The following is a 27,116-nucleotide window of genomic DNA, read 5'->3' as shown; positions in this document are numbered from 1 at the left end:
CTTTGCATCACCTTGTCCCAATGTTTAAGAAATAGACATTTTCCTTTATTTTTCTTTCTCAAAAACTGTTGGCGATTCTTACTCAATGTGTTTTAGAAATGAAATATTATTTACTGTACAATCCCCCCACCCATATCTTTCTACCTCAGGTAGTGGGGCACGCTACAAAAGTATCAGTCCCTTATTTCATTTCATTTATTTTTTATTAGATTTGTTTTTGTCAAGCACATATAAGATAATAGATATAAGTATATACAAGTTTATGAATACATGAAATGGATATGTATAAATAAGATCATTAGGACAGGGACAGTAGGCACCTTAGTGTGCTTATGCACACCCCTTACACACTTCTTAAGAATGGGGTAACGTCAACAGTAGACAGGCTACGGTTTACAATTGTAGGTCTTCACAGAAACTGACATATGATGTTACAGTATCTGTGAGTTCATCTTGCGCAATGCTGTTTTAGAAATTAAACATTATATAAATGTTTAAATGTTTAAAGCCCTACATGGCATCGGACCAGAATACCAGATATCAGAGTTGCCCCCACCCTCCTTGCCTTTCGTAAGCTCCTTAAAACCCACCTCTGTCATCAGGCATGGGGGAACTGAGATATTCCCTTCCCCCTAGGCTTATAAAATTTATGCATGGTATGTCTGTATGAATGATTGGTTTCTTAAATTGGCGTTTTTTACATTACTTTTAATATTAGATTTGTTCATATTGTCTTTTTACTGTCGTTAGCCGCCCCAAGTCTACGGAGAGGGGTGGCATACAAATCTAATAAAGAAATAAAGAAATAATAAATACCTCCAGAACCACCTTCTACCGCACGAGTCCCAGCGGCCGATAAGATCCCACAGAGTTGGCCTTCTCCGGGTCCCGTCGACTAAACAATGTTGTTTGGTGGGCCCCAGGGGAAGAGCCTTCTCTGTGGCAGCCCCAGCCCTCTGGAATCAACTCCTCCCCAGAGATTAGAACTGCCCCCACCCTCATCTTTTGCAAATTACTTAAGACCCACCTGTATTGCCAGGCGTGGGGGAACTGAGACACCTCCCCCAGGCTTTTTATATTTTATGTTTGGTATGCGTCTGTTGCATGGTTTTAAATGATGGGGTTTTAGATGTTTTTAATATTAGATTTGTTTCATTGTGATATTGTTTTATTATTGTTGTGAGCCGCCCCGAGTCTTCGAAGAGGGCGGCATACAAATCTAATAAATTATTATTATTATTATACAATCCCCCCCACACACACTTACCACAAAAACATTAGTCCTTTTGTGCTGCACTCAACCACCAGTCATTAAAGGCTAACAAGGAGGCACCTGCAAGCAAAGGAGTTCATAGGAGTTGCGAATAAAACCACAATCCCTTTTCAACTCAATATCCCTACAAGGTTTCTCCATGAAAGTCACCTGCAAGGCACAACAACCTTTACATCTGAAATTTTACATTGGTTTTGTCACAGCCCCAAACTCCCACAATATAGTTGCTATTCATATGGTATCTTCCACTTGCGTGCCTCATTCTTGACACAATCTGAACAGACATGATTGGTGCACTGAATTCCCGGAGCTGTTAGGAAAAAATGACTGTTGAAATTCCTACTTCTCTTCTCCTCTTTGCTTTCTCCTTATATGAGGAGCCACAATCTCCAACTATAGTTTGAGCGCTCCAATCCTCAAGAGATGGCGGGAGGATTCTGAGACTGAAAATCTTGGAGAAGGCAAGGAAGAAAAAGGCCGGGGCTCTGTACATGGCATTCTATCATCTACCATCATAAAAATGCAAAGAACACTCCCAAAATATTTTTACATAATTGCACTATTTCTGAGAAAATAAATATCCAGCAGCTCCTGCTGATGGCCAGATAGTCATGATCAAACTAATATGTTGCAGTTTTTTCTTTCCTAATATAATAGATATTTGCCGCCAAAAAACAAACAAACCACCAGACAAATATCATTACAAATAGTGTTGGGCGAACCCAACGAAGTTCGGATTTGATCGAATTTGGCGGCGGAGTTTGGTTAAGTTTGCTGAACACGAACCCAAACACTTCTGGCCTCACCCTCCCGTCTTCCGCCAAAGCAGCCCCACGGCCGCCTGTCTCCTTTTCTTACGGAAAAGGCTTGGACACCGCAGCCGTGCCTTTTCCGTAAGAAATAAAAGGAGACGGGTGGTCGTGGGCTGCCCTGGGCAATGGGCGCAACGGGGGGGGGGGGAAGAGCCGAGCCACCTCCAAGCCCAAAATTTCCCCGCCTCGGGAATGGCGCTGCAAGCAAAAGGAGGCGGGGAATCCCATTTGCTTGCCGCCCAGGCTGGGATTCCAGGGGCGGGGCTTTGACGTCACGGAGACTCCTTCCTGGCCCGTGGCTTTATTTCCTCAACTCCCCTGTTTCGGCCCCATCCAGGAAGGAGTCTCCGTGACGTCAAAGCTTTGGGTCTCATGTGGATTTTCTTGTGTGCGATAAGGGTGGAATGCTGCCTGAAGGACTGTCCACACCTGGGGCACTTAAATGGTTTCTCCCCTGTGTGAATACGGACATGATTTACAAGATTACACCTGGTACTGAGATTTTTCCCACAGTCAGGACACTCATATGGTTTCTCTCCTGTGTGAGTCCTCAGGTGTTGCACCAGGCTGGAATTCTGACTGAAACTTTTTCCACAATCAGGATATTCAAAGGGTTTCTCTCCTGTGTGAGTCCTTTGGTGTATCACAAGCTGGGAACTCTGAGAGAAACTTTTTGTACAATCAAGACATTGAAAGGGTTTCTCTCCTGTATGAATCCTCTTGTGGCTGATGAGGTTGGAACTCTTACTGAAACGTTTCTCACAATCAGGACATTGAAAGGGTTTCTCTCCTGTGTGAATCCTCTGGTGGCTAATAAGGGAGGAATTCTGACTGAAACTTTTCTCACAATCAGGACATTTAAAAGGTTTCTCTCCTGTGTGAATTCTCTGGTGGGCAATGAAACACAAATTTCTAATGAAACTTTTCCCACAAATAGGACATTCAAATGGTTTTTCTCCTGTGTGAATCCTCTGGTGTACCACCAGGTTGGAATTGGTAAAGAAACTTTTGTCACAATTAGGACATTCAAAGGGTTTCTCGCCTGTGTGAGTCCTCTGGTGGCAAATAAGGTGGGAATTCTGACTGAAACCTTTCCCACAATCAGGACATTTAAAGGGTTTCTCTCCTGTATGAATCCTCTTGTGGCTGATGAGGTTGGAACTCTTACTGAAACGTTTCTCACAATCAGGACATTGAAAGGGTTTCTCTCCTGTGTGAATCCTCTGGTGGCTAATAAGGGAGGAATTCTGACTGAAACTTTTCTCACAATCAGGACATTTAAAAGGTTTCTCTCCTGTGTGAATTCTCTGGTGGTCAATGAAGCACGAATTTCTAATGAAACTTTTCCCACAAATAGGACATTCAAATGGTTTTTCTCCTGTGTGAATCCTCTGGTGTACCACCAGGTTGGAATTGGTAAAGAAACTTTTGTCACAATTAGGACATTCAAAGGGTTTCTCTCCTGTGTGAGACCTCTGGTGGCAAATGAGGGAGGAATTCTGACTGAAACTTTTCCCACAAACAGGACATTCAAAGGGTTTCTCTCCTGTATGAATCCTCTGGTGGCGAATAAGGTGGGAATTCTGACTGAAACTTTTCTCACAATCAGGACATTTAAAAGGTTTCTCTCCTGTGTGAATTCTCTGGTGGTCAATGAAGCACGAATTTCTAATGAAACTTTTCCCACAAATAGGACATTCAAATGGTTTTTCTCCTGTGTGAATCCTCTGGTGTACCACCAGGTTGGAATTGTGGCTGAAACTTTTCCCACAATCAGGACATTCAAAGGGTTTCTCTCCTGTATGAATCCTCTGGTGGCTAATAAGGGAGGAACTCTGACTGAAACTTTTCTCACAATCAGGACATTTAAAAGGTTTCTCTCCTGTGTGAATTCTCTGGTGGTTAATGAAGTGCGAATTTTTAATGAAACTTTTCCCACAAATAGGACATTCAAATGGTTTTTCTCCTGTGTGAATCCTCTGGTGTACCACCAGGCTGGAATTGTGGCTGAAACTTTTTCCACAATCAGGACATTCAAAGGGTTTCTCTCCTGTGTGAATCCTCTGGTGGCTAATAAGGTGGGAAATCTGACTGAAACTTTTCCCACAAACAGGACATTCAAAGGGTTTCTCTCCTGTGTGAATCCTCTGGTGGCTAATAAGGTGGGAATTCTGACTGAAACCTTTCCCACAAACAGGACATTCAAAGGGTTTCTCTCCTGTGTGGGTTCTCTGGTGTTTCACCAGGTTGGAATTAGTACAGAAACTTTTGCCACAATCAGAACATTCAAAGGGTTTGCGTCCTGGGTGAATCCTGTAGTGTATCACCAGGCTGTAATTTTTACTGAAACTTTTCTCACAAACAGGACATTCAAATGGTTTCTCTCCTGTGTGAACCCTCTGGTGTTTTGCCAGGCTGGAATTGGTACTGAAACTCTTCTCACAATCAAGACATTCAAAGGGTTTCTCATCTGTGTGAGTCCTCTGGTGTATCACCAGGCTGGAATTCTGACTGAAGCTTTTCCCGCAAACAGGACATTCGAAGGGTTTTTCTCCTGTGTGAATCCTCTGGTGTTTCACGAGGCTAGATTTGGTACTGAAACTTTTCCCACAAACAGCACATTCAAACAGTTTCTCTCCTGTGTGAGTTTCCTGGTGTGCAACAAGGCGAGAGTTCTGACTGAAACTATTTCCACACTCAAGACGTTTACAGAGTTTTTCACCTGTGTGAGTTCTGGAATTATCACTGAAACATTTCTCACAATTACGACATTCAAACAGTTTCTCCCTGGTGTTAGTCCTATGCTGTATCACCACGTTGCCATGCTCACTACAGCATTTACCACATTGGGAGCACTTGCAGGACTTCTCTCCTGTGTGGGTCCTTCCATGATCCACAGTGGAGTTGTTCTGACCAAAGGTTTTGCCACATTCAGAGTATACGTAAGGTTTTTCTTCAGTCTGGATCCTCTCAGGCATAATCAGCTGTGATTTGCAAATTGTATCTTTCGCACCACAGGCACGTCTATGGAGCTCCATCAGAAATAATATTGTTGAGGAGGTTAAAAATATGATTCCTTTTTTAATTGTGCTTTGATTCAAGCTGTTTTCTTCCTCTCAGAACGCTCTCTGCTCTACAGGGCTTTCTAATTTACCTTTTCCTCCCCACTGGCATTCAGGTATTTCCCTCTTTTGCTGAATAGAAAAAATGATCTCGACTTTTCATGTAATGTATGCTTGAATTTCACACTCTACTTTTCCCAGCTAGAAATCTCTTCTTGATTTTCTCTTGTTTCTCTCTCACTTGCCTTGTTTTTCTCTCAAATGCTTAGGAAGGTGAAGAATTGTGTGGCTTTCTCAAGCAAATGGAAAATATTTTGATTTCTAGACTGACTTGCTTTGCTATTCAATGTGGCTTGTTATCCTCAGTTGTCCCGAGTGCTCTTACTGCCATTCTTTTTGTCTATAAGATTCAAATAAAAGGGTATCTTTAATTGAGCAGAAAGTGGTTGTAGAAGATGAGAAAAAAAAAAGCTTACGTTACAATTAAAACATAAGCATGCCACAATGCTCCAATAAGCTCTTACATTAATCATGATTCAATTGACACCCAAATCTAACTTCTAATCTCCATTCATGGATTTATTTATTTATTCATTCATTCATTCATTTATTTATTTATTAGATTTGTATGCCACCCCTCTCCGTAGAATCGGGGCGGCTAACAACAATAATAATACAATATAAATAAATCTAATATTTAAGTTAATTTAAAAACCCTAATTTAATAAACCAATCATACATACAGACATACCATGCATACATTTTTTGTAAGCCTAGAGGGAGGAGAACATCTCAGTTTCCCCTGGCCTGACGACAGAGGTGGGCTTTAAGGAGCTTACGAAAGGCAAGGAGGGTGGGGGACCTAACTGGTCGCTGGGATTCGTGCGGCAGAAGGCGGTCCCGGAGATATTCTGGTCCGATGCCATGAAGGGCTTTATAGGTCATAACCAACACTTTGAATTGTGACCGGAAACTGATCGGCAACCAGTGCAGACTGCGGAGTGTTGGTGTAACATGGGCATATTTGGGAAAGCCCATGATTGCTCTTGCAGCTGCATTCTGCACGATCTGAAGTTTCCGAACACTTTTCAAAGGTAGCCTCATGTAGAGAGCGTTACAGTAGTGGAGCCTCAAGGTGATGAAGGCATGAGTGATTATTGACTGGGTCAATCATGATGGTTGTTTTCAAGTACAGGCAATTTAAAAAGAAAGTATACCCTCTTTGATATCTTTGGTTTTACTTATCAGGACATAAAAATATCATTGCAACAGAAAAGAATAATAGAATTTGAAAGGCTCTTGGAGATCTTCTAATCCAGCTGCTGCTTAAGCAGGAGACCCTACACCCATGATGGCGAATCTATAGAATGTGTGGGTTCCTCAGGGATCGGTTCTCTCCCCCCTGCTGTTTACATCTACATGAAACCGCTGGGTGAGATCATCTGACAACACGGGGTGAGTTACCAACAATACGCTGACAATACTCAGCTATACATTTCCACTGCATGTCAATTCAGTGAAGCAGTGGAGGTGATGTGCCGGTGCTTGGAGGCTGTCAGGGTCTGGATGGTTGTTACCACGTTCAGACTCAACTCTTATAATATGGAGTGGCTGTGGGTTCTGCCTCCCAAGGACACTTCCATCTGTCCGTCCATCACTTGGGGGGGATGACTTTTCACCCCTTCAGAGAGAGTCTGCAACTTGGGAGTCCTCCTCGATCCACAGCTCACCTTGGAACATCATCTTTCGGCTGTGGCGAGGGGGGTGTTTGCCCAGGTTCACCTGGTGCACCAGTTGCTGCCCTAGCTGGATAGGGAGTCTCCACTCAGTCATTCATGCCCTTATCACCTCAAAGTTCAACTACTGCAATGCTCTCTACATGGGGCTACCATTGGAGTGTTAAAAAACTACAGATCATGCAAAATGCAGCCGCATGAACGGTCATAGTCCCTCCTAGCTATGCCCATGTCTCTCAGCACTCTGTGGGCTGCATTGGTGGCAGATTGGTTTCCAGATGCAATTCAAAGTGTTGGTTATGACCTAAAAAGCCCTACATGACATCGGGCCAGATTACTTACGGGACCACCTCCTACTGCATGAGCCCCAGCGACCGGTCAAGTCCCACAGTCAGCCTTCTCCAGGTCCTATCAACTAGACAATGATGCTTGGCGGGGCCTAGGGAAAGAAATTTTGCTGTAGGGGCTCCGGCCCTCTGGAATAGGCTCCCCCCCAGAGATTCACACTGCCCCCAGACTCCTTGCCTTCTGCAAGAGTTTGAAGAATCATTTACAGTAGTCCCTCACCTATCGCTGGTGTTACGTTCCAGACCCCCCCCCCCCCCGGCCGCGATACGTGAAATCCGCGATGTGGAATTTATCGACTGATAGTACTTATTTAAGTATTTATATTGTAATTGTTTGGTAAGTTTTCATTGTTTTAAGTGTTTATAAACCCTTCCCACACAGTATTTATTTTAGATACAGTATTTAAATACAGTATTTACAATTTTAGATATATTTTTTTTAAAAAACCTGCCGATAGAGTTCGGCGGGCTGTTTAAATCTGCCGATTGACTTCCTCAGAAACCCGCGAACCAGCGAAGATCCGCGAATTATTTTTCTCATTAATATTTCTTGAAAGCCCGTGATGAAGTGAAGCCGCAGTAGGTGAAGCGCGGTATAGCGAGGGACTACTGTATGCCGTCAGTCTTGGGGCCATTAGATTCTAGTCCTCTGGCCAATGAATGAAATGTATGTTGTTTGTTTCAATGGGAATAATTTATTTTTAAGGACTTGGGTTTTAGATTAGCTAGCTTTAAATTTAATTGGATTTAGGATATTTTGTATTGTTTTTAATATGTTGTAAGCTGCCTTCAGTCTTCGGAGAGGGGCAGCATATAAATCCAATTAATAAATAAAATAACTAAAATAAAGTAAACATGGAGAGAAACAACTTAGAACTAGGGAGAAATTTCCTGACAATTAGTTAACAATTAATCAGTGGAACAACTTGCTTCCAGAGGTTGTGAATGCTCCAACACTGGGGTTTTTAAAGAAGTTGTTGAATAACCATTTGTCTGAAGTGGTGTAGGATTTCCTATCTAAGCAGGGTGTTGGACTAGAAGACCTCCATGGTCCCCTCTAACTCTGTTATTTTATTCTATTTTTATATTTCTATGTCTTATCTGTCATGTGCCAGCTGCCTCTTTCTTTAAGTAATGAAGTGAAAGCAAAACATTTATAAATACTTGCTTTGGACCACATTCCTGCTTCCTTCCTGCTTCGGAGGGACCCATCTTTATTCAGATAAATAAAAGCATTGTCTTATCAATACACCCACTTGTACTATCTTTTATCGAGCCACACCTGTCAATCTGCACCTCACTAACTTTAAGTGATGAAATGATGCATGGAGCCACTGTAAGATTTGAAGGAACAGTTTTGCCCATGGAAGCACTGAGCTCCAGTAAATACTTTCCACAACCCCTTTGGTGACATCCCAGCTGAAGTAGTCCTCACCTACTGACTACAATTGGGACTGACATGGTGTCTCACTAAACAACCCGATCATGAAGCATGATTTCAACTTACATCGATTTCTCAGCAGCTTTTAAACAAATCACTGTAGGTTGTTAAAGTTAATTTCACATGACCATGGCTTGCAACTTCCTCCTGGCAACTGAGTTTGTTTGCCAGAAGACAGCTGGGGAGTTCACAAATCGAGATTTCAGTGTAGGATGCTGAAACCATAGAAACATAGAAACATAGAAGTCTGACGGCAGAAAAAGACCTCATGGTCCATCTAGTCTGCCCTTATACTATTTTCTGTATTTTATCTTAGGGTGGATCTATGTTTATCCCAGGCATGTTTAAATTCAGTTACTGTGGATTTATCTACCACATCTGCTGGAAGTTTGTTCCAAGGATCTACTACTCTTTCAGTAAAATAATATTTTCTCATGTTGCTTTTGATCTTTCCCCCAACTAACTTCAGATTGTGTCCCCTTGTTCTTGTGTTCACTTTCCTATTAAAAACACTTCCCTCCTGGACCTTATTTAACCCTTTAATATATTTAAATGTTTCGATCATGTCCCCCCTTTTCCTTCTGTCCTCCAGACTATACAGATTGAGTTCATTAAGTCTTTCCTGATACGTTTTATGCTTAAGACCTTCCACCATTCTTGTAGCCCGTCTTTGGACCCGTTCAATTTTGTCAATATCTTTTTGTAGGTGAGGTCTCCAGAACTGAACACAGTATTCCAAATGTGGTCTCACTAGCATTCTATATAGTGGGATCATAATCTCCCTCTTCCTGCTTGTTATACCTCTAGCTATGCAGCCAAGCATCACTTTCCCTACCGCCTGACTGCACTGTTCACCCATTTTGAGACTGTCAGAAATCACTACCCCTAAATCCTTTTCTTTTGAAGTATTTGCCAACACTGAACTGCCAATACAATACTCAGAAGCTGATATAAAAATGCACCGATTGCCAGAATCCAAATCGGTGCGATTTCTTTTTCTGCACCTTCATAACTACGTCTGCTTCAACAGTGCCATTATAACTTGGAAGGCCCAGTGAACCAACGGTTAAGTGAGGATTACCTGTGGTTGTCCTTGATCGAGTGGTAGATCCCACCTCCCCTCCTCCCCAATTCCGCCCCTGCCTTTTCCACATTTCATTCCTTAATGTATGGAATTCTCCCCCCTCCCCCAGAAGAATGAAATACATTTGGGGGGACGTTAAAAGGGGCAGAATATTATATTTCCCCAAAGGAGAAATCTTAACTCTTCCCACCAGCAGAAAATTGCAGCCACCACTTTCACAGCATGCAGCACCAGTGGGCTTAAATTTGGGCAGAAGAAACTAACAGACTTCAGCCCTGTTGCTTCTCTGCTTTCAGGCCGTGGAGGAAACCAAACAGCCCGACTTGCTCCTGGACTTTCTTCCCATCTGCCCCCAACTCACCTTCCAACTGCTGCTTCGATCCTCGGAAGAACAGAAAAGCCGCTCTGCACACCATCTTCCTCCCCCGAATTATCCGGAAGAGGAAGTACCTCTGCGCTTCTCCTCTCCTCCCATCCTTTCTAGTATGGCAATACTCTATGGTTTTAAAACGCCTTTTTTAAGCTCAAGCACACACGGCGCTGAAGTGTTGATGGTTTCCTAGGTTTCCCCGACCGCCATCTAGCGAAAGGAGCAGGAAAAACAAGCTTTTCCAGGCTCCACCATGGCATTTGGAAGGTGTTTTTACTGGTTAGGCGGCAGCAATTGAGTCAAGTGAAATAGCGAAATTTGATTGCAGCTTCGTTTTTGGTGCCTTTCGGCCAAGTCTTGCTATCTGGCCTTGCAGTTTCCTTCATTACTACTCCTATTAGTCTTCTCATCTTTCCTATCACCCATCTCCTCCCACATATGACTAACTGGTTCCTTGTATCCCTACCATTTATATTATTTCCTGATTGCTTGTTTGTATCCTATGACAAGCGTTGTACCTCATGATTCTTGACAGTTGTATCTTTTTCTTTTAGGTACACTAAGAGCATATGCATCAAAACATATTTTTATTTATTTATTTATTTATTTATTTTTCCCAATACACAATACATAGAAGAGAATAGACATGAGGTAATATATATAAAGAAAAATATAAAATAGAGGAGAAGATACCCTGTTTCCCCGATAGTAAGACACCCCCGATTGTAAGACGTATCGGGGGCTTCAGGGGGGTCGGCTAATATAAGCCGTACCCCGAAAGTAAGACATATGTCTTACTTTCGGGGAAACACGGGGGTATTGCCGCCTCCCTCTCATCTAGCTGCACGCCGCCTCCTGCCCACGTCCGCACTGTCCCCCTCTCCATACGTCGCCGCGTCTGCCACCTCCCTCTGATCTTAATGAGCGCCGCCTCCTGCCCACTTCCGCGCCGTCCCCCTCTCCATACGTCACCGCGCCGTCCCCCTCTCCATACGTCACCGCACCGTCCCCTGCACTTGTCACTGCCGCCTCCTGCTTAAAATACGGTAATGCACACAGTATTAATCATACATCAGTAAAACATACACACTGGCATACTGGGGTATCATCTGCTGTTTTGTGGTGAATACAATACTGTTCAGATTGTTAATAAATGTTAATTTTATGGTTAAAACAAAAAATTTGACAATTTTTTTCCCAATATAAGACATACCCCGAAAGTAAGACATAGTGGGGCTTTTGGGGATAAAAAGAAAGTACGACACTGTCTTACTTCCGGGGAAACACGGTATATGAAAGGGAAAAAATATATTAATAAAGAAATTTTGCAAAAAAAAAAAGAAAGGAAGAAAATATATATGATATATGAGATAAAGGAAAGACAACTGGACAAGGGGCGAAAGGCACACTGCTGCACTTATGTACGCCCCTTACTGACCTCTTAGTAACCTGGAGAGGTCAATTGTGGATATCCTTGTCTGACCAATCACACTTGGCCAATAAAGAATTCTATTTCTTGGCCAGGGGTTTTGGAGAGGGTTGCCCCCCCCCTTTCCTTCTTCCTCAACTTGAGAGGACTGGCCAAAGTTGAGCAGATGGTTTTGCCCTTCAGATGGAACTGGAACTGAGTCCCCGAGTCCCTTTTTCTAACCTGGTGCCTTCCACTACTGTACAAACTGGCTTTTCTTCCTCCCCACAAACTCTACCCATTGACCTGTTTGCTGCTTCCACAGCAAGTTCAAGGCTGTAGCTTTCAAGATCAATCAGAATAGAGCTTGTAGTTCAAGCCCCTGCTGATGCAGGAGATTCTATTTCAGACCAATGACAATCTAGTCTATTTTTTAAAACTTCCTGTGATGACACACCCACAACCTCTGAAGACACGATCTTCCCCTGGTTAATTGTTCTCCCTGCTGGGAAGTTTCTCCTTAATTCTAAGTTGCCTTTCTCCTTGATTAGTGTTCGTCAGGTGTTTCTTGTCCTGCCTTTTGATGCTTTGAAAAATAACTTGACCTCCTCATCTTTTTTGCTCTTTTCTGCATGCTTGTGCTTTCCAATGTCTCAATATCTTTTTATGTTGCAGTGACTAGAATTGTATGCAGTATTCCAAGAGTGCTCTTACGAGGGCTTTGTAAAGCAATATTAGAACTTGACATGATATTAATTTTAACAACCCACCCACCCCCATTAATACAGCCCAGGATTGCATTTAGTGAGTACTGGGCCTAAATGCAACCTCAGTACAGGTAGTTCCCGGGTTACATCATCCCCGATGTACGATGTTTCGTCGTTACAATGACCCAGGGACAGCTTCAAAGCCACCGCTGCCACCGCCGCCTCCATTCGGGCGAAGGGATCTCCGTGGGGTCTCCGAAGCCGCCACCCACCGCAGAGATCCCCTCACCCAAACGGAGGCGGTGGTGGCTTCAAGAGACCAACAGCCTTTCCTTCTCAGTGTTGCGTTGCTGCATCCTCCGAAGCTGCCGCCGCCGTCGCCACCTCCGTTCGGCTGAGGGGATCTCCGCGGTGGGCGGCCTCGGAGGCTTCAGCAACGCAGTGCCGAGAACGACCAGCTTCAAGGGACCAACAGCCGGTCCTTCTCGGGGCTGCGTTGCTGTAGCCTCCGAGGCTGCCCACCACGAAGATCCCCTTGCCCGAATGGAGGCTGCAGCAACGCAGCGCCAAGAAGGACTGGCTGTTGGTTCCTTGAAGAAGCCACCGCCGTGTAAGTCGGAATATTCATGTAAATCGGAATATTCCGACTTACACCAAACTTGGCTTACGACGGACCGTGGGAACAGATCCCCGTCGTAAGTCGGGAACTACCTGTACATGTTGAAAGCTGTATTAGTGAAATTATATTTTGTATTTGTATTTGTATTTATTAGATTTGTATGCCGCCCCTCTCTGAAGACTCGGGGCGGCTAACAACAAGATAAAAAGACAATGTAAACAAATCTAATATTAAAAACAATCTAAAAAAACCCAATTTAAAGAACCACTCATACATACAAGCATACCATGTATAAATTCTATGAGCCTAGGGGGAAGGGAAATTTCAGTTCCCCCATGCCTGACGACAGAGGTGGGTTTTAAGGAGCTTGCGAAAGGCAAGGAGGATGGGGGCAGCTCTGATATCTGGGGGGAGCTGGTTCCAGAGGGTCGGGGCCGCCACAGAGAAGGCTCTTATATTTTGTCTTTTCTAATGTGAAAAAATTATGAAGACATGCTCCACTCCAGTTGCTTCTCTGCTTCCAGCCCATGGAGGAAACCAAACACCCCGACTTGCTTCCAGATTCTCCTCTCACCTGCCCTCAACTCACCTTCCAGCTGTTGATTCAATCCTTGGAAAAGCACAAAAACCACTCTGCAGTCCACCTTCCTCCCATGGGTCACCTGGAAGAGGAAGTTCGTCTTCACTTCTCCTCCCATCCTTTCCAGCAATGCAGTGCTCTAGTTTAAAACTCCTTTTTTAAGGTCAAGCACGAAGGCCACTAATGTGTTTATAGCTTTCTAGGCAGAGATGTTGCCTGATCACCATCTTGCAAGATATTTTCACTGAGTACATGGCAGCATTTCATTTTTGACTCCCAGCCACCGACTTTAGAAACAAAGGCAAATGAAATAGTAAAACAGGACGCTACTTCACTTTGGGTTTTGTTCCTTTGGGTCAGTCGATGCCTGGCTTTGCAGTTTCCTTGGCAAGAGTTTTTGGAAGTGGTTCCCCCTCCCCACCATCCTGCTTCCTAGAGCTGAGAGGCAAGGTTGAATAGAGGTTTTGGGGCTTCAGGTGGGACTGGAACTGAGCATTTCTCTGTCTCTAACCTGGTGCTTCACCACTACAGCAAACTGGCTCTTCTTCCTCCCCACAAACTCTTATCCATTGAAATGTTCCTGCTGCTCCCACAGCAAATTCTAGATCTAGCAATTAGGACAGAGCTGGACGGCACATTGGAGGGAATAGAGTAGAAATGCCCCATTTTTTGCCACATTTGTTAATGAATCATTGCAGTTAAATTTGTAACACTGTTGTTAATTAATCTGCTTTCCCCTCAACTTTGCCTGTTAGCAGGTCACAAAAGGGGATCACACGACCCTGGGGCACTGCAATCGTCATAAATGTAAGTTGTCAAGCATTTGAATGTAAATCACATGACTATTAGGCAGTGCGACAACGATCAGATCACTGAGTTACATGCACTAGCAAACCTCTGAGATGGCCCTGTACCCCAATACTTGTATAGGGCTATCATGGGCTTCCCTAAATAGGCCCATGTCACATCAATAGTCCGCAGTCTGCATTGGTTGCCGATCAGTTTCCGGTCACAATTCAAAGTGTTGGTTATGACCTATAAAGCCCTTCATGGCACCGGATCAGAATATCTCCGGGACCGCCTTCTGCTGCACGAATCCCAGCGACCAGTTAGGTCCCACAGAGTTGGCCTTCTCCGGGTCCCGTCAACTAAACAATGTCGTTTGGCGGGACCCAGGGGAAGAGCCTTCTCTGTGGCGGCCCCAACCCTTTGGAACCAACTCCCCCCAGATATCAGAGTTGCCCCCACCCTCCTTGCCTTTCATAAGCTCCTTAAAACCCACCTCTGTCGTCAGGCATGGGGGAACTGAGACTTTCCCTCCCCCTAGGCTTATAAAATGTATGCATGGTATGTCTGTATGTATGATTGGTTTCTAAATTGGGGTTTTAAATTAACTTAAATATTAGATTTGTTTACGTTGTATTATTATTATTGCTGTGAGCCGCCCCGAGTCTGCAGAGAGGGGCGGCATACAAATATGATTAATAAATAATAAATAAATAATAATAATAATAATAAAATCGGCTTGTAAAAAAATATTAACACAAAGGTGAATCGAGCCTGCGTCGGCACACAGGGAATCAGACAGGGATTAAAGTGCTTACAAAGTGTTTACGTCCCCTGACCATATCTCACAGAGCGCATAGTGGCCCTGCTGATCTTTTATACAGGGATAAATAATGAGGTTGTTGACGGAATAATGACGGAATAATGACAGAAGTGACAGAAAAAAGAATAGACAAAGGAGATGACAGATTGGAAGCTATAAACAAACATTTGAAAAAGCCATGCTTCACATGGAGTTGGAACAATCGTTATTTTATTTGAGATTACAAAATCCTACAGCATCTTGAATCTCCAAAGACCTACGCTAGGGTCCTCTTTGTAGACTTAAGTTCAGCATTCAACACCATCATACCGGGCATACTTCTAACTGAATTAAATCAGCTAGAGGTACCTGAACACACTTGTAAGTGGATCACAAGCTTTCTAAGGGACAAGAAGCAGCAGGTGAAGCTAGGAAAAATCACATCAGATACCTGTACAATTAGCACAGGGGACCCCCAAGGCTGTGTACTCTCACAACATCTCTCTCTATAACAATGACTGCATCTGGTAAACTAGTAAAGTTTGCAGACAATGCAACAGGGATTGGTCTCATTCAAGACAACAATGAAACCTCATACAGATGGGAGGTTGAACAACTAGCCTTGCGGTGCGACCAGAATAATCTGGAACTGAACACACTCAAAATTGTAAAAATGGTGGTAGACTTTAGGAGAAACCCTCCCATCCTCCCACCTCTCGCAATACTAGACAACACCTCCTTGCCTTTCGTAAGCTCCTAAAAACCCACCTCTGTCGTCAGGCATGGGGGAACTGAGATATTCTTTCCCCCTAGGCCTTTACAATTTATGCATGGTATGTTTGTTTGTATGTATGTATGTTTGGTTTTACAAATAAGGGTTTTTTAGCTGCTTTAGTATTGGATTTACATGCTGTTTTTATTGCTGTTGTTAGCCGCCCCGAGTCTGCGGAGAGGGGCAGCATACATATCCAATAAATAAATAAACACAGTATCAACAGTAGAGACCTTCAAATTTCTTGGTTCTATCATATCTCAAGACCTAAAATGGTCACCTAAGATCAAAAACATCATCAAAAAAGCACAACAAAGAATGTTCTTTCTGTTCCAGCTCAGGAAACTCAAACTGCTCAAGGAGCTGCTGATACAGTTCTACCGAGGAATTATTGAGTTTGTCATCTGCACCTCTATAACTGTCTGATTTGGTTCTGCAACACAATAAGACCAACAGAGGACAATCAGAACTGCAGAAAAAACAATTGCTGCCAAACTGCCTTCCATCAAGGACATGTACACCGCACGAGTCAAAAAGAGGGCTGCGAAAATATTTACTAAACTCTCGCATCCTGGACATAAACTGTTTCAACTCCTACCCTCAAAACGTTGCTACAGAGCACTGCACACCAAGACTTCAAGACAGAAGAAGTTTTTTTTCCTGAATGCCATCACTGCTAAACAAATAATTCCCTCAGCACTGTTGAACTATTTACTAAGTCTTCACCACTATTACTACTAGTTTTTTCCTCATCATTCCTATCACCCATTTCATCCCACTTAGGACGGTATGACTGTAACTTGTTGCTTGCATCCTCAAGATTTTTATTAATATTGTTTCCTGATTGCTTATTTGACCCCTATGACGATAATTAAGTGTTGCACCTCATGATTCTTGACAAATGTATATTTTCTTTTATGTACACTGAGAGCATGTGCACCAAAGACAAATTCCTTGTGTGTCCAGTGTCACTTGGCCAATAAAGAGTTCTATTCTATTCTGTTCTAAAAATATAGAAGAAATTACGAGATTAAAACCTTCTGGTTTTAATAGCGGAGATTTTGGGTTTAGTATTGGAAAGACCGAAACATGAAATCCCAAGAGAATTAGTTAAAGATGATAGGATTAACATGAGTTTTACAAGATGTCATAGACATCCAAGGGAGATTCATGCCAGACTTTTAAGGAGACAGCTAACAGAGGAAATTTTGAATACAATAAGAGGGGCGTCATTAACATACAAAGATAAAGAAATCTTAATTTATTATTATTATTATTATTATTTATTAGATTTGTATGCCGCGCCTCTCCATAGACTCCGTAGTATGAATGGTTAGGTAAGAAAAAAACAAGGTAAGTACTATAGAGATGACATAGAGACCGCCTTCTGCCGCACGAATCCCAGCGACCGATTAGGTGCCACAGAGTGGGCCTTCTCCGGGTCCCGTCAACTAAACAATGTCGGTTGGCGGGCCCCAGGGGAAGAGCCTTCTCTGTGGCGGCCCCGACTCTCTGGAACCAACTCCCCCCAGAGATTAGAACTGCCCCTACTCTCCCTGCCTTCCGTAAACTCCTTAAAACCCACCTTTGCCGTCAGGCATGGGGGAACTGAAACACCTCCCCCGGGCATGTACAATTTATGCATGGTATGTGTGTGTGTGTGTTTGCTAGTAAAATGGGGTTCTTTTTAAATCTTTTTAAATATTTTAAATTTATTTGGATTTGTCATGATTTGCTGTATATTGCTGTGAGCCGCCCCGAGTCTGCGGAGAAGAGCGGCATACAAATCTAAATAATAAATAACAAATAAATAAATAATAATAAATGAAAAGTGATAGATGTTTCTGAAATAAAAGCAAGTGATAGAAAGTGAAGAGAGGAGCAGAATTGAGAATACGTATTACTGATTAGAAAAGACTATTCTCACTATGCTGGATGAGAGTTGTTTGATAGACAAAAAACCCATATGTAGAACTGCACAAGATTAATAAGGATTTTTGTTGATGATATGTCAGCAACTGAGAGAAATGGGATATTACTCTCTTTTTAATAAATCAAGGTCTCAACATGAAATGTAGCAAGATATTATAGTTATATATGTATATATACATGTTGGCACCTCTCCTTTTGTCTTTTTTCTTTCTTTTTTGTTATTGTTGTTTGGGGTTTTTTTCCTGTGTGTTTCTTAAATACAGTGATACCTCGTCTTACAAACGCTTCATCATACAAACTTTTCGAGATACAAACCCGGGGTTTAAGATTTTTTTGCCTCTTCTTACAAACTATTTTCACTTTACAAACCCACCGCTGCCGCTGGGATGCCCCGCCTCCAGAATTCCACTGCCAGCGAAGCACCCATTTTTGCGCTGCTGGGATTCCCCTGAGGCTCCCCTCCATGGGGAACCCCACCTCCGGACTTCCGTGTTTTTGTGATGCTGCAGGGGAATCCCAGCAGCGCAAAAACGGGCGCTTCACTGGCAATGGAAGTCCGGAGGTGGGGTTTCCCAGCGAGGGGACCCTCAATGAAATTGCAGCATCGCAAAAACACAGAGGTGGGGTTTCGAGGACTTCGATGTTTTTGCGATGCTGCGATTTCACTGATGCTCCCTTCGCTGGGAAACCCCACCTCCGGACTTCCGTTGCCAGCAAAGAGCTTGTTTTTGTGATGCTGGGATTCTCTTGCTGAGATTCCCCTGCAGCATTGCAAAAACACAGAAGTCCGGAGGTGGGGTTTCCCATGGAGGGGAGCCTCAGGTGAATCCCAGCAGTGCAAAAACGGGCGCTTCGGCTGGCAAAAGGGGTGAATTTTGGGCTTGCACGCATTAATCGCTTTTCCATTGATTCCTATAGGAAACATTGTTTCATCTTACAAACTTTTCACCTTAAGAACCTTGTCCCGGAACCAATTAAGTTTGTAAGACAAGGTATCACTGTATAGTTTGTACTTCTGTATGTTTGTTAAAATTCTTAATACAATTTTTAAATATGAAAAAAAATTCTCATGGTAGAAGAAATACGTAGCAACTGAAATGTTTCAATCAAATTGCTTCTTATGACTTTTAAACCCTGAAGGTCCCCTGCAAGGCAGAATAGCCCTTACATCTAAAATTTTACACTGCTTTTATCACTGCCCTAAACTCCCACAATATATTTCCTATCCGTCTTCCACTTGCGTGCCTCGTTCTTGACAGAATCTAAACAGACATCCTTGATGTGATGAATTCCTGCAACTTTTAGGGGAAAAAGAACGGTGAACCCCTCTGTGTCACCCAGGGAGAAAAAGGTTGGGACTCATTGCATGTGGCATTTCTACCAGCTACCATCCTAAAAATGCAAAGAACACTCCCCAAAAGACTTTTTACATAATTGCCCAATTTCAACAAAAATAAATATCTAACAGCTTCTAACGCTGAAGGCCAGATAGCTGTTTTCAAATTAATATGTTCTATTTTCGTCTTCGTTTATAACAGTAACTGTAGTACTGAGATTCTGGACCAGTGGTGGCATTCTGCTGGGTCGCACCTGGTCAAATGAACCGGTAGCGCTAGCAGCAGGTTCTGCCCACCTGCCCAGAAATGATCACGGATGTTCTGCACAAGTGCAAAAGTGGTGTACATGAATGCTCACATTTCCAAATCGATAGTGAAGATAACAAATATTACTACTGGTCCGGACACTCATACAGTTTTCCTCCTATGTGAGACCTCTGGTGTAAAATTAGACTGGAATTCCGACTAAAACTTTTACCACAGACCGGACATTCGAAGGATTTCTCTCCTGTATGAGTCCTCTGGTGTTTCACTAGGTTGGAATTATGACTGAAACTTTTACCACAGTCAGGACACTCAAAGGGTTTTTCTCCTGTATGAGTCCTCTGGTGTTTCACTAGGTTGGAATTCTGACTGAAACTTTTACCACAATCGGGACATTCAAAGGGTTTCTCTCCTGTGTGAATCCTCCGGTGCTGGACCAGGTTGGAATTCTGACTGAAACTTTTACTACAGTCAGGACATGCAAAGGGTTTCTCTCCTGTATGAGTCCTCCGGTGTTCAACCAGGCCAGAAGTATGACTGAAACCTTTCCCACAGTCAGGACATTCAAAGGGTTTCTCTCCTATATGAATTCTCTGGTGTATAATCAGGCAGTATTTATGACGGAAACTTTTCCCACAATCAGGACATTCAAAGGGTTTCTCTCCTGTATGAATCCTCTGGTGTTTCACCAGGCTGGAATTATCACTAAAACTTTTCCCACAGCAAAGACATTCAAAGGGTTTCTCTCCTGTATGAATCCTCTGGTGTATAACCAGCTTTGAATTTTGACTGAAACTTTTCCCACAGTTGGGACATTCAAAGGGTTTCTCTCCTGTATGAGTCCTCTGGTGTATCACCAGGCTGGAATTCTGACTGAAACTTTTTCCACAATCAGGACATTCAAAGGGTTTATCTCCTGTGTGAGTCCTCCGGTGTTTCACCAGGCTGGAATTCTGACTGAAACTTTTTCCACAATCAGAACATTCAAAGGGTTTCTCTCCTGTGTGAATCCTCTGGTGTTGAACCAGGCTGGAATTCTTACTGAAACTTTTCCCACAGTCAGGACATTCAAAGGGTTTCTCTCCTGTGTGAGTTCTCTGGTGTTCCAGCAGGCTGGAATTCTGACTGAAACTTTTTCCACAATCAGGACATTCAAAGGGTTTCTCTCCTGTGTGAGTCCTCTGATGTTTCAACAGGTTGGAATTCTGACTGAAACTTTTCCCACAAACAGGACATTCAAAGGGTTTCTCTCCTGTGTGAATCCTCTGGTGTTCCACCAGGCTGGAATTGTGGCTGAAACTTTTTCCACAATCAGGACATTCAAAGGGTTTCTCTCCTGTGTGAATCCTCTGGTGTTCCAGCAGGCTAGAATTGTGACTGAAACTTTTTCCACAATCAGAACATTCAAAATGTTTATCTCCTGTGTGAGTCTTCTGGTGTCTTACCAGACTAGAAATAACACTAAAGCTTTTCCCACAGATAGGACATTCAAAGGGTTTCTCTACTGTGTGAATACTCTGGTGTTCAACCAGGTCAGAATTGTGACTGGAACCTTTCCCAGGATCAGGACATTCAAATGGTTTCTCTCCTGTGTGAGTCCTCTGGTGCATAATGAGGTGGGAATTTCTAGTGAATTTTTTCCTACAAACATTGCCATGACTGCTAAAGCATTTAGCACATTGCGAGGACTTGTATGGCTTCTCTCTTGTATGGATCCTTCCAGGAACCACAATGGAGTCTTTCTGATCAAAGGTTTTGCTACATTCAGAGTAATCATAGGGCTTCTCTCCAATTTGGATCCTCTCGAGCATAATCAGCTGTTATTTGCAAATTGTATCTTTCCCACAACACAAACGTCTATCCAGCTTTTCCGCAACTAATGATCCCGAGGAGGTAAAAAATATGGATGATCCCTTGTGTATTGAAACTTTGATTCAAGCTGTTTTCTTCCTTTCAGCGAAAGCCCTGCAACACTTGTCTGCTCTACGTGGGTTTCCAAGAGACCTTTTCCTCCCCTGTAACTTACAGATATTTCGCTCTTTTGCTGAATGGAAAAATAATCTCTCTTTGTCTTTTCATGTAATGTTATGCTTGAATTTCACATTCTACTTTTCTCAGCTAAAAATCTCTTGAATTTCTCCCATTTCTCTCTCATCTGCACCCTCTTTCAAAGAAATGGAAAATATTTTGATTTCTGGACTGACTTGCTTTGCTGTTCAATGTCGCCTGTTATTCTCAGTTGTCCAGGGTGCTTACTGCCTTCTTCTTTGTCTATAAGATTCAAATGAAAGTTTATCTTCAATTGTGCATAAAATGGTTGCAGATGATGAAAAAATGAAAGAAAAAACTTTATGTTACAATGAAAAGGCAAATATGCCACAATAGTCAAAGAAGCTCTTATTATAATAATAATAATAATAATAATAATAATAATAATAATAATAATAAATTAGATTTGTATGCCGCCCCTCTCCAAAGACTCCAAAGACTTATATTAATCATGACATGTTGCTAAGAGAAACCTTGGTTGATGGAGAATGGATCATTGAAAATGAACTGGGATGACAATAATATAGCCTGAGCAGTGAAGTATTTCCAGAGCGACTTCTTCAATTCAGCACATGGATTTGATTCAAAAACTTCCTTTTGTACCCACACTCTGTTTTTTAATTATTTTAAAAAAAATAAATGGTAAGGATTTAGGTGAACAGGTGGTCGCTTTCCCCTCTCCACCACGTCTAAAATTGTTTAAGATCATCTGTGTCTTCCTTTCCATCTCTCTCAACCCCTCCCACTCATGGAGAAAGAGAGAGAGAGAGACCTCTCCTTTCGTTCCCAAATTAGCTTTTTGTGAGCACCGTTCTGATTGGCTGGCAGCAAAGTGTCTTGTGCGGCCAAAAAGCCCATGGTGAATGTGGTTTTTTGTGACGGAAGGGCTGAGCCAAATTTCTAGGGGCTTTTTGGCAAGAGAAAAGGCAGAGCCCAATCTTCCGAGGCGGAAGGCTAGAGACCAAAGAGCTGCAGCCAACAGGAGGCAGTGAACTGTCCCATTCCGTTACCTAGCCACACTTGCCAATCTGCATGACCCTAATTTTACAGGCGTGGGGCTTTAACAGATGAAATGATGCCTAAAGCCTCTGCAAGACCTGAAGCACCAGTTATGCCCATGGAAGCCATGAGCTGCTAGTAAGGGCAGAAAATACTTTCCACAACCCCTTTTGCGATGTCCCAAATGAAGTAGCCCTCACTTACTGATTGCAATTGGGACTGGCATCTATGTCACCTAGTGGCCCAATCATGAAGCATGATGTCACTTGACTGCCAACTTATATCTCTATTTGTATTTATTATTATTTGTATTTATTAGATTTGTATGCCGCCCCACTCCGCAGACTCGGGGCGGTTAACTATCCCTTTAATGTGTTTTAATGTGTATTTTTTAATCTCTCAAGCCGCCCAGTCATGTCATGATAAGGTTATTAGCCAATAAATGTTATAAATAAATACAAAAAGTTCAATAGCTATCTTTTAAAAAGTACTGGCTTAAGCATATTTTAACCCGGTTAATACACAAATAGGGGCACCAATAGGAAACAACTTCCTTGTAAGGTAGACATGGAAGTAAAACAACAAAGCAGAAAAGACCAGAGGCACATCAGTCCAATCTTGTTGCCCAGAAAACATCAGATTGACAACAGAACACAGTGATCCCTCGCCATTTTGCGGTTCACTTTTTGCGGCTTCAGTGCATGGCATTTTTTAAAAAATGTTTTTAAATGGCTAGCTTTTTAAAAGTACTGGGTTAATCAGAATTTAACCCGGTTAATACACAAATAGGGGCGCTTCGTTGATGGAGGGGTCCTTCCCGTGTTCGCTAAAAGAGGCAGTGGTGCGTCCCCTCCTCAAAAAGCTTTCCTTGGATTCAGTTATCTTAAATAACTGGCGGGGGTAGCCAACACCCTTGAGGACAGGCTCAGAGTACAAGAAGACCTAGACAGACTATCACAGTGGGCCCACACCAACAAAATGAGGTTCAACACCGACAAATGCAGAGTCCTCCACCTCGGCAAAAAGAACCCTAGACATACATACAGCCTGGGAGATACCCCACTCAGCAGTAGTGACTGCGAAAGAGATCTTGGAGTCTTGGTGGACAATCAACTAAACATGAGTCAGCAATGTGCAGCAGCAGCCAAAAAAGCCAACTCAATCCTAAGCTGCATCAACAGAGGAATACGCTCCAAGACCAGGGAAGTACTAATACCACTCTACTATGCCCTGGTCAGACCCCACCTGGAGTACTGCATCCAATTTTGGTCACCTCACTACAAAAAAGACATTGAAACTCTGGAGAAGGTGCAAAAAAGAGCAACCAAAATGATTAGGGGACTCGAAACCAAGACTTACGAAGAGAGATTGAGAGAACTGGGCATGGACAGCCTAGAAAAAAGAAGGTCTAGAGGGGACATGAGAGCAGTTTACAGATACTTGAGGGGTTGCCACGGTGAGGAGGGGGTCTCTTTATTCCCCAGGGCACCAGAGGGCCGGACGAGGAACAATGGTTGGAAGCTGACCAAGGAGAGATTCAACCTGGAAATAAGGAAGAACTTCCTGACGGTCAGAGCGATCAACCAATGGAACTGCCTGCCAGGGGAGGTGGTGAACTCCCCAACTCTGGACACCTTCAAGAGGAGATTGGACTTCCATTTGGATCGGGTGCTGTAGGGTTTCCTGCTCAGGCAGGGGGTTGGACTCGATGACCTAACGGTCCCTTTCAACTCTATTAATAAATAAATAAATAAATAAATAAATAAATAAATAAATAAATAAATAAATAAATAAATAAATAAATAAATAAATAAATAAATAAATAAATAAATAAATAAATAAATAAATAAATAAATGTAGTCTCCAACCTTCCCTTCCTAGGGACACTCCAACTCCAACAGTCCTTGGATGAAGCCCTCAGCAGTCTGGTTTCAGGCCTGGCTACAGAACTGAAACTGCTTTGGTCGCACTGTTTGATGATCTGTGGTGAGTCTGTGATAGGGGGTACTCCTCTATCTTGGTGCTTCCTGACCTCTCAATGGCTTTCAATACCATCGACCATGGCATCCTTCTGCACCGGCTGGTGGGATTGGGAGTAAGAGGCACCGTGTTACGGTGATTTTTCCCCTACCTATCCAGTCGGTCTCAGTCAGTATTAGTGGGAGGTCAGAGGTTGGCTCCTAGGCCTCTCCCTTGTGGGACCTGTCAGAGGTCCGTCCACTCCCCCCTACTGTTCAATATCTACATGAAACCACTGGGTGAGATCATCCGCTTACATGGGGTGAGTTACCAAGAGTACGCTGATGATACTCAGCTGTACATTTCTACCTTGTGCCAATTCAGTGAAGTAGTAGAGGTGATATGCCAATGTCTGGAGGCTGTGAGGGTCTGGATAGGTGCCAACAGGGTCAAGCTCAACCCCAACAAGACTAAGCCGCCCGAGTCTACAGAGAGGGGCAACATACAAATCTAATTAATTAATTAATTAATTAATTAATTAATTAATTAAGTAAGTAAGTAAGTAAGTAAGTAAGTAAGTAAGTAAGTAAGTAAGTAAGTAAGTAAGTAAGTAAGTAAGTAAGTAAGTAAGTAAGTGGCTGTGGGTACTTACTCCTAAGGACACTTCTATCTATCCTCCCATTACCCTGGGGGGGGGGGATTTTTGACCCCCCTCAAAGAAGGTTCGCAACCTGGAAGTCCTCCTTGATCCACAGCTGACTTTGGAACAACATATTTCAGCTATTACAAGGGACACATTTGCACAGGTTCCCCAGGTGTACCAGTTGTGGGCTGATTTGGGCAGGGAGGCTCTCCTTATAATCACTCATGCCCTTATCACCTCGAGGATCAATTACTGCAATGGGGCTACCTGTAAAGAGGTTTTGCAGACTGCAGCTAGTCCAAAATACAGCTGTGCAAGCTATCATAGGTCTACCAAAGTATGCCCACGTATCACCATGAGCTGCATTGGCTACCAATTGGTCTCTGAATGCAATTTAAAGTGTTGGTTTTACCTATAAAGCCCTACATAGCTTAGGACCAGTTTACCTACAGGACCGTTTCCTGCCTCATGTATCCCAGTGGCTGGTCAGGGCCCACAGAGTTCGCCTTCTCCAGTCCCATCAGCCAAGCAATATTGGCTGGCGGGCCCTAGAGGGAGGGCCTTCTCTTTGGCGGCTCCGACTGTGGAATCGACTCTCCCATGAGATTCGCACTGCCCCCAACCTCATGGCCTTTTGGAGGATTTAAAAACACACCTTTGCTGGAAGGTGTGGGGCCGTTAAGTGTGACACTCTATTCAGGCCGATAGTATGAGTGCAATGGATGAATCTGGTTGTATGGCTTTTAATATTCAGGTTTTAAGATTGATTTATAAATGTAATTGTACGGCTTTTATCTTGGGGATCTTATTATAAATTTTATAATTGGATTTCAATGTTATTTTGTATATTTTTAATATGTTGTGAGCCTCCTTGTGTCTCCGGAGAAGGGCGGCCTAGAAGTCCAATCAATCAATCAATCACACCTGAGATGCTGAATGTGCCTGTTTTATATCCCCTGTTGAGCCTCACTTTAAGAGCTTCTTGTTCCTGTACAGAAATGTATCCCCATTGGCTGTCAGACTCCCAGGGGCATGCTGGGACAGCTATGTAGGCTGATGTAATCTTCCCAAGTACCATTGCTGACATGTGTAGAGGGAAAATCCTATCATGTCCAAAGGGTGAAGGTCTTAATCCCATCACCCTGGAGCTGAAGGGGATATGTAGAATAGACTGGTCCAGGCTATTAACAAAAGGGGGGGGGAGAATGAGTTGGGCAATTAATGGTGCATTGATAAAGGTGGGGGCTACTAAGAGTGAGTCTTTTTTTCTGCCTAAAAGCATGTTTCTCAGCCAGGGATATTCTATATAATATTCTGTCTTTTTAATATGTCCTAATATATTCTATTCCTCTAGGAGGGGGGTAGGTGCTAAGTTCCTAAAACCTCATTCGATCCAGAACAAATGGCTGTCCAGTATGCACCCACAACCTCTGGAGGGAGCCATTCCCAAAGAATCAACCTTAATTTAAAAGGGACTTTTAAAAATCTTCCCACCAACAAAATATTGCAGGCCCCACGTTCACAGCGTGCAGCACCAGTGGACTGAAATCGGGGCAGGAGGGGAGCCTGCAGCAGCACCAGCAGCTGACACGCTTCAGCCCAGTTGCTTCTCTGCTTCCAGGCCCTGGAAGAAAAATAAACAGCCCGACTTGCTCCCGGACTCTCCTCCCACCTGCCCTCAATTCACCTTCCAGCTGCTGCTTCGATCCTCGGAAGAGCACAAAAGCCGCTCTGCAGTGCACCATCTTCCCCTGAGACACCCGGAAGAGGAAGTTACTCTGCACTTCTCCTCCCATCCTTTCATTGCAAAACTCTATGGTTTACAAAACTCCTTTTTTAAGATGAAGCGTGAATGGCACTAATGGGTTGATAGCGTTCTAGGCTGAGATGTTGCTTGATCGCCATCTAGAGCTCGGAAGTGAAAAAACACGATTTCCACCAAGGCGTTTGGAAGATGTTTTCAGTGATTACACGGCAGCAGATAGGTTTCTACTCCCAGCAACGGACTCTAGAAACTGAGGCAAATGAAAGAGTAAAACGGGACGCTACTTCGCTTGGGGTTTTGTGCCTTTGGGTCATTCTTGACGTCAGTGACGTCACACTGTAGTGTGAATGTTTAAGTTAAAACAATAGC

At 43.2% G+C, this 27,116-nt stretch overlaps 1 protein-coding gene across 2 annotated transcripts; it reads right to left on the bottom strand.

Annotated features, from left to right (window-relative positions):
- Positions 1-155: 155 nt before the first annotated feature.
- LOC139163039 (zinc finger protein 271-like) lies at positions 156-26,739 on the bottom strand. Of its 2 annotated transcripts, XM_070743962.1 has the most exons (3): positions 26,670-26,739; positions 19,504-21,603; positions 156-4,650 (listed from the first exon to the last, which is right to left on the bottom strand). In XM_070743962.1, the coding sequence occupies exons 2-3, from the start codon at positions 21,141-21,143 to the stop codon at positions 2,358-2,360; spliced, it is 3,933 nt and encodes a 1,310-aa protein (XP_070600063.1). In that variant the 5' UTR covers positions 21,144-21,603; positions 26,670-26,739; the 3' UTR covers positions 156-2,357. The 2 variants fall into 2 exon arrangements, with proteins under 2 accessions (XP_070600063.1, XP_070600061.1); XM_070743960.1 differs by lacking the exons at positions 156-4,650; positions 26,670-26,739 and adding an exon at positions 24,709-24,746 and having other exon boundaries at positions 18,583-21,603.
- Positions 26,740-27,116: the final 377 nt, after the last annotated feature.

This window comes from Erythrolamprus reginae, chromosome 2 (assembly GCF_031021105.1).
Source record: "Erythrolamprus reginae isolate rEryReg1 chromosome 2, rEryReg1.hap1, whole genome shotgun sequence".
NCBI classification, from domain to species: domain Eukaryota; kingdom Metazoa; phylum Chordata; class Lepidosauria; order Squamata; family Dipsadidae; genus Erythrolamprus; species Erythrolamprus reginae.
The sequence above is the reverse complement of the archived record's forward strand: the minus strand, read 5'-3'. Positions and strand labels throughout refer to the sequence as shown.